We start from the raw sequence: 8,509 nt of genomic DNA, 5'->3' as shown, positions 1-8,509 counted from the left end.
ATATATATATATATATATATATATATATATATATATATATATATATATATATATATATATATATATATATATATAAAATGTAATCCATCCCAGGTGTTTCTTTGCCCATGGCCCAGGACCCTGAAAAACTGGGCTGTGGTTACAATGCAATCAGTCTTGCAACCTATTATCCAAGTAATTCTCTTTAAGAAAAGTCACAAATAGACTTATATCTCTCTTAATTAAAGCAAATGTTAAAATAGTATAATGCGTCTTTTTTTCTTTTCTTTTTTGCATTCATTGTCCTGTCTCACAGCAGCACTGAATTGGTAAAGACATTAGGATTGAGTGGGATTTTTTTTTGCAAATTATGACCTACATTTTGGCCTTTTTAATACTCTCTCATGTATTTATTACTTTCTTAGACTTATTGTTAAACTTGTGTGATCAATCCAAGCTAATTTTTATCCACTTTCTGTAGTTTCTATTAATATTTCAATTAGTCCATTGTGACCAAATGGAGTGACATGTGAGACAACTCAAATGAACAATGAAGGATGGTTGACAGAAACTGACCCCAGATTGAGACAGGCATAAAACACATGTCAAACACATTAGATGTCGCAATCCAGTTGGACCAAAGCCTGATTTACAACAGAGGAATATTAAAAACCCTTAAAGCAAGCTCTCAGAAATGGAACTGGTTTGCAGAAAACCACATCCAAACAGCTCTCAGCAAATTAAGTGTCAAGAAACTGGAGAGAATTTGAGAAGGGTGAGCGGCAAAACGTGAGCATGTGGAAGCAATTACTGGCTGCAGGCGGGATCTGTTAGCTTTCGGCTTACTGGGTGCCTCCACACTGCTGATCTACCAGTCAAGCCTGTTTCTACAATCAACAATCCCCACAATATTACCTCCTCAACTGACTACCAAACCCTCAGGAGCTTCATATATTGCTGCTTTCTCTATGCATCTCTGGTTGCGAGAGGAAAAAAAGTGTGAATCTGCTGAGACCAAAGGGGAAATCCCAGATGGAATTGTAATGTAGAGTGTGGAGAGTTCGATACTACATCTGGGAGGGGTCAGGAGGTTATTGATATTGTTTGAGTGTGGGGACCACTGGAAACGCATAAATAGCTGGAAGACACACAGTAATCTTGCAGTCTTCCTCTGAATGCCTGGGCACAGGTGACCTCCACTCAGCTTTTCTGCAGAAAATTTCATCGGCCACTGCAAACCCAGTAAGTGTTTTCTTTAACTAAGTTTTATTCATGCTACACCAGGTTGAATGTCCTTTTTTAGGACATATGCATTTAAAGGTAGTATTTTATATGGCAAATACAGTACTACTGTGAATGCATACTAAATTAATTATACTTTTAATATAAAGTCTAAATTAATTCTCATGCTTGGTGCATGTAGCTAGATAATACTAATATAAATTAATGCAACACTTCATGCTAATATAGTTATTATATCATAGTATTATATATATATATATATATATATATATATATATATATATAATACTATATTAAGTATCGCTTAACCAATTTCATTGTCAGTCACTCTTTTGCTGAGTACTGCATGTAAGAGTGGCTGGAAACAAAGAGAGTGAATATGGTTACCCTGACCTACATTCTTTCCTACTTACTCAGTGTATGACACAGTTATACAAAATCACTCATACAGAAGCTTATGTGAAGTCTTTAATTCCCCTGTTTTACCATTGTCTGTAGTTTAGTAAGGAAGGAGTGAAAGCTTTTAAAGCTGGCTATGACATGCATCCACATGCCTGGTAAAACAGTTCATTGTTCCCACACAGAACCAGCATGGAAAAGATGACATCTTTGAAAGTGAACTGCTGGCTGCGGTGGCTTACCGTGACTCTGGCCCTGCTGAGTAAAGTCCCTGCAATGCCGGTCGACGTGGATCGCGTGTGCATGGCACCATCTGCAGCCAAGTACAGACTGACATTTACTGGCCAGTGGACTCAGACTGCCTTCCCCAAACACTACCCTCTGTACAGGCCGCCTGCCCAGTGGTCCCCAATCATTGGTGAGTGGGCTGATCTTATAAGTAAGGACAGGGTATTCTTTTAAACATTTGCTACACACTTTTTGGGTCTGTTCACCCAAACCTTTCACACTGTTCCCGTTGAGGGGGTTTGACCCAGTTTAACCCCTCCGAGGGAAGTAAAAACAAAGGTTAGGTGATATATGTATTCAACATAAAGGTTCAAAAAGAGGGTTTTTACAGTAATGCCATAGAAACATTGATTGGTCATTGATCATTATCTATTACTTTCTTACATGTTTTTGTACAATATTACAAAAGTACATTGAAATAGTGTTAAACTGTAGTTTTCATTTTAGGAGTAACTCACAGCTCAGACTATCACATCTGGCAAGGGAACGAGTACGCCAGTAATGGGGTGAGAGAGTTCTCTGAGAGAGGAGAGGCTTGGACCCTGATAAAGGAAGTGGAGGCAGCTGGAGAACGGATCCAGAGTGTCTATGGCCTCTTCTCAGCACCAGCTGTGGTTGGAGGAACCGGTCAGGCAGTCACAGAATTTGAGGTCTTTGCAAGACACTCTTTAGTAAGTACACTGTGCACTGCACTGCAATATTAAATTCAATTAGAATGGTTTTCGGTTACCTGATTGGGCTGAAACACCACCAGGTTGACCAGATAAACCAGCTAAAATATGATTTGGTTGGGATACATGCTAGGCCATCGTTAACCATCTACAGTAAGACCAGCAAAGACCATAGGCTGGTTAAAGCTGTTTTTAGTTTAGTTTTAGTTTTTTCTGTTTTTTTTTTTTTTTCAGTTGTTTTTTAATAAAAAAAAACACAGATGTTTTCAGTCAGACGATGTGAACACTTGCATACTGTGTCCAAAGCATTCTTCTGGAACTCACTCTCTACATGCACATACTTCACTGGCCTCCCAGGCATTCCATATAAAATATTATAGAGAGAATTGTAAATAATAAAACTTTCCAAATGAAAAAGAGCCAGCAGCTTATACCAGCTAATGAGAAAAAGTTAAAACCACAGCACAACCCGAACACTAATGATCTTCTTGTTTTGCAGCTGTCCTTCATTGTCCGCATTGTGCCAAGTCCTGACTGGTTTGTTGGAATAAACAGTCTAAATTTGTGCGAGGGTGATAACTGGATAGAAAACATAAGCCTAGATCTCTACCCCTATGATGCCGGCACAGACAGTGGTTTCACCTTCTCCTCACCAAACTTTGAGACCATTCCTCAAGACAAGATCACTCAGGTAATGTCTAAAATGGACAGCCCTACAAGCCATATATATTTATGAAATTTTCCATGAAACAATTCTTCAGTGAGCTGGTTTACTGGTCTTTTATGGTTCATTAAGATGCTTTCCCAGCCTGGCCAAGCTGGTGTTTAGCTGGGCAACCATTCTCACAAACTGAAAAGTTTTCCAAGTCCTTCTAAGGGAGGGCTTCTAAACCAGACCTGGAGGCCAAAGGAGACCTGGAAACAATATTATGCAAGTTTTTTCAGCACAGTTAGACCACTTTGGGAACCAGTACCAGCTGAAAAAATTATAATCCATAATAATATATAAAATAAAATAAAAACTGGTTTGCTGGTTTATGCTGGTTCAGTTTGTCAGTAGTCAAAATCCCTCATACAATCAACAAAATGGACCACTTAATAGACCACCTGACCACCTTTTTTTCAGCAGGGAAGTAGGTATCATTACAATTCTTGTCACAAACACTGTATATCTTTTCTCAACAGATAACAGCATCATTCCCAAGTCACCCTGCAAACTCCTTCTACTATCCCAGACTGAAGCATCTCCCCCCAATAGCCAAAGTCTCCCTAACAAAGATCAAGAACAACCAGATCTTCAGCTTACCCATTGAGCCGACCCACTCCAATCAGATTCCAAGCGGGAATGAGATAGATGGGTCTCTCATAAGTAAGCAATACAAATTGTTTGTAAAATGAATTGTGATGTTGAATGTTGCAATGGTCTGGCATGGTCTCCTCATACAGAACTTTATAGTGCAATAGACAGAGTTGACATACTTGCATTTGAATCTTAAATTCTGTTTTCGAGGGAAACACTACAAATCCATAGAGATAACTTGTGGTGATTAAATTGCAGGCTGTAGAAAGGTTTATCCACTCCCATGGTAACCAACACAACAAACTGCAAACACGATAATGGAGGCCAACCCGTTTAAAAGTTTTCTGCCACTCAGCATTCAGGAAGTGTTTGTCATAGAAGTGAAATGTGTGCTTTGATTCCATCTTTCTGTTTTCCTACTTGTACAGAAGTCTGTGATACATATCAGCCTTTTACAAGCTCAGGGTTTCTGGAAAGCATCAGTGAATCAGAAAAAGCAATTATTTTAGCAAAATTGAAAGGATTTACATTTATTGTCTGAGTTTAATTTAAATTCAGCCTCAAAACTTTTATTTAGCATAAAACATTAAATAAAATTCTAAATAAAATTGATTCAGTTTAGGTAACTGTCAATTTATTTATGCTTCTCAAAATATACTAATGCAATCTTTATTTTACATCATAGTGTTTTATTTTTTATTATTTATTTTTTTTATCATAGTGTTACCTGACAAAAAATTGCATGGCAATTGTAATTAATGTTTCGGCAAATTGGTGGAAAACTCATAGAAATTATAAATATTTGCATTCATACATACACTTTCATGCAGTCTGGGTGCATCATCCTTCATGCTTTTATTTTTCTGCATTGTTTTTTTTTTCTCAAATAACTAAAATAATACAAATTTAAACCAATTTGTCAAAAAACATAAACTAGTTATTTTTAATCTTGAGTTGCTTAGCCTTATTAGCCCTATTCAAGGAATAGTGCACCAAAACATGAAAGTTTCAATGGTGATTTTATGATGATTTTAATTTATTGAACTGTAATTTAAAAAATGTGCAGACTATTTCTTTAACAAATGATTTGTTCCCAGTAAGGTATTAGTACTAATCAACATCTCTTTTTCTACAGAGACCCCTCTGGACTGTGAGGTTTCTGTCTGGTCCCCTTGGGGTCTTTGTAAGGGCCAGTGTGGTACGAAAGGAGTAAAACACAGAACTCGCTATATTCACATGCATCCTGCAAACAATGGGGCTGCATGCCCACCCCTAGAGGAAAAGAGGCTATGCATCCCTGACAACTGTGTGTGAATATAAAGAGGACCTACCAACCATACCTCACCAACAGGGAACAATCTACTGGTTAAACAGCTTTAAAATGAGACATTATAAATGGAATGACTTTGTTATTATAAACTATGATGTCATGGGTTAACAAGCTTAAACTTGGTAATGAATGCTCTACGCAACATATCCCACCTTAAAAAGAAGACTGAAGTACCTAAAGCAAATTCTCAGTAAGTGTATCACAAATGAGAGTGAAATATGAGGAACAGCCGATTCTATACTTTCAATACAGCAATATTTGCTGTATTTTGCAAAATAGCAGACAAACAGAGTTTTTTGGCTGGGTTTGCTGTAAGTTTCACACACTGTCCTCATGCACTGTTCATGGAGTCTGGTGCTCTCTGGTGGGAACATTACTGACATTATCAAGCTCAATCATTGAGACTAACATCTTCAGTAAAAAAAAATAATGTGTTCTCCTCAAAACATGTTGCATCAGTGGATGATATCTGTAAATAAATTGCAAAACTGTATATAAAATTGTACATACAAATAAATAAATCCTTCTGAATTGCTCTGAATCTGTCATGCTTGTGTGAAAAATTATTATACTTTCCTTAAAAACAATAACTGCAATATAACATGTCCATCTATTTGGACATGTAAGTCATACTTAAAATGTCTGAAAATCAAGGATCAAATCAAATGATGCCAGATATTTTCTTATTTCACTATTCAAAGCCATTTTTGCCATGTCTATTAATAAGCGTTTTAGTCAATGTAGCCAGATGTTGCTCATCACAATGATTATAGACGTAAATTATGGACAAAAAGTGTCACCAAATGTTTTGTCTTTATCCTATTTTGAAATGTTTTTGTGAAATATTTAGCTCAAAAACTGTGATGTCTTTCTAATAAATGACATCTGGTTTGATATTTTTTTATCTAATGCACAACATTTTCAAGTGTGGTTTGATAATAGATTTTGAGCCCAAGTATACAGGCTAGATTGTCTTTAATTACTACATATTAAGTTATATATCTTTTTGAAGCAAGGCATGTAATAAATTGACTATTTCCATCAACATATTTAGGTCTCTCCCTAGTCTTATCATGACTTTCTATTTACCTTGTTTAAACATGACTTTACAAACAGCAGCTGCAGATTTCTCACACTAAACCTGCTGAGAACATAAAGCTTTACTAGTGTCCTGTTATTATTATCTGTAGCTTTGTTACCTTAAAAATGAACTGTTTTACAGCAATGTATATGAGGCTGACAGGCCTGCTGCTAGCCAGTTGTGTCATTTTGGCTCCGGCAATGTATTTTGATTTAGGGGAACAGGAGGAAAAGTGTATCATTGAGGAGATTCCAGAGGACACACTTGTGTCAGGTCAGTGAAGATCAATCTTGCTGTTATACATATTTGCTCTATATTACACAATATGAAACAGTTATTTGATCCTAAATAGTCCCAGAACACTTTTCCTCACATGCTGCTTAGACTAACAGGTGATTTAATATCCAGGTTGAAAATGGAATCATAGTTTTAATATGTGTAGGACATTTATGTCTACTTTTTGTATGCAGTCCAAACATCAAGATAAACTCTAAAGGCAAACATAGATAAATTGTGTTATACATTTGGTTTATCCTTATCAAGACAATGACAGCTTGTTAACCACATTAGGTCAGAGACTATTTGGGGGCTTATACCTACTAAACTGAACCAAAATACTGTAGTTCAGTTTAATTTCAATTAAAGTGTAGTATCACAAGTAAATAAAATTTGTCATAACATGGCATTGACAATTAAAAAGGAACTGAAATATAATGGTTGTGGAACCTGCACAGACCATAGTTATTCCCTTCACAAAACTTGAATTAAATCACAACACAATGATAAAAATGATCCATTTAATTCTGTATTCCAGCAGCTTTCAATAGGGTATTCAGTTTTGTGAGTCATGGAGTAAAGGTATTGTAGTGCTCAAAGCAGCTACACTGGTCGTGGAGTACTGTAAAATCATTGTAATAAGGACTATAGTATCATGTTCCTCCCTTCAGGCGTCTTTCTGCTAGAGTACTGGGATGAAAATAAGAAGACCAATATCCCACACCTTGGTCTGACTGTGACTGTGAGAGATCCTAACAATGCGGTCTGAAGCATTCAACTCTTCATGCATAAATGAGAATCATACAATAAACTCTTAATTATTTCCATCTGCATCAATTCCTCTGAGACATTCTGTCATATGCAGGTGGTCTTGTTAAAACGCTTTGGGAGATATGGAAAATTCACCTTTAAATCCCATGCTTCGGGTCAACATTTCTTGTGCGTGCAGTCCAACTCCACCAGGTTCTCTGTGTTTGCTGGAGATCGTCTGGTAAGTTGTGAAATGCTGTGATCTCATATATTAAATTTAACATGCTTAAAATGTCAGCTAGTCATGCTCTTACTTTTCTATTTATGTACAGAAAGTGCATTTAGATGTCCAGATGGGCGAGCATACCATTGATCCTAATGCTGCAAAGGCAAAAGACACCATGAAAGCAATGGAGTACAATTTGCAACATCTCATTGACCAGATGCGTTACATTAGCAGGCAGCAAAATTTCCAAAGGGTAAGCAAACACAGGCAGGACGGTCTGACAGCAAAATGTTACCATATTAATTGCTTGCCAGGATCAGAATAAGAACCAGACCAAGTGTCATCTGTCCACATTTTCCAAGGTGCACTTACTCTCTGGTGATTATGTGCTATTTGTATCTGTTTATTTTACTGCAACCAGGAACGTGAGGAGAAGTTTCGCCAAATGAGTGAGGAAACAAATGGAAACGTTTTGTGGTGGGCCATTATTCAGACATCAATACTCCTCTCTGTTGGAATCTGGCAAATGAAAAACCTCAAAAACTTTCTCATTGAAAAGAAGTTGGTTTAGCTTTATGAAATGCCTAACTGTGTGTTTGGATTACTGTAACATTGTTTGAAGCATTTTGATAAATGTGTAAGTCTAAATTAAGTCGTCTGAGCACAATACCCTGCAATGAGCATGTCATTCTAATCAGTTCAACTGATTTTAATAAATTAATAATATAGCCTTAAGAAACCTACAGATTGTATTATTTGTATTTGTGTGTGTGGGTGTGTTTGCACAAAAAATGCACAAAGTTCCATGTGAGGGTTATGGTTAGGTGTAGGGTTGGTGTAGGGCCATAGTATATACAGTTTGTACAGTGTAAAAACTATTACGCCTATGGGATGTCCCCACTTTTCACAAAAACAAACATGAGTGTGTGTGTGTGTGTGTGTGTGTGTGTGTGTGCGTGTGTGTGTG

At 36.8% G+C, this 8,509-nt stretch overlaps 2 protein-coding genes across 2 annotated transcripts; both read left to right on the top strand.

Moving 5' to 3' along the window:
• Positions 1-999: 999 nt before the first annotated feature.
• Positions 1,000-5,750, top strand: spon2b (spondin 2b, extracellular matrix protein). The gene is made up of 6 exons (XM_052573791.1): positions 1,000-1,221; positions 1,806-2,038; positions 2,356-2,579; positions 3,079-3,270; positions 3,765-3,948; positions 5,015-5,750. Exons 2-6 carry the CDS (start codon positions 1,813-1,815, stop codon positions 5,191-5,193), a joined length of 1,005 nt encoding a protein of 334 aa, XP_052429751.1. The 5' UTR covers positions 1,000-1,221; positions 1,806-1,812; the 3' UTR covers positions 5,194-5,750.
• A 578-nt stretch (positions 5,751-6,328) lies between these two features.
• si:ch211-255i20.3 (transmembrane emp24 domain-containing protein 11) lies at positions 6,329-8,273 on the top strand. Its single transcript, XM_052573797.1, has 5 exons — positions 6,329-6,563; positions 7,238-7,329; positions 7,432-7,557; positions 7,649-7,795; positions 7,964-8,273. Exons 1-5 carry the CDS (start codon positions 6,416-6,418, stop codon positions 8,111-8,113), a joined length of 663 nt encoding a protein of 220 aa, XP_052429757.1. The 5' UTR covers positions 6,329-6,415; the 3' UTR covers positions 8,114-8,273.
• The last annotated feature ends 236 nt before the right edge of the window (positions 8,274-8,509 follow it).

Source organism: Carassius gibelio, chromosome B14, assembly GCF_023724105.1.
Source record: "Carassius gibelio isolate Cgi1373 ecotype wild population from Czech Republic chromosome B14, carGib1.2-hapl.c, whole genome shotgun sequence".
NCBI lineage: Eukaryota > Metazoa > Chordata > Actinopteri > Cypriniformes > Cyprinidae > Carassius > Carassius gibelio.
This window is presented reverse-complemented; position numbering and strand designations above follow the sequence as displayed.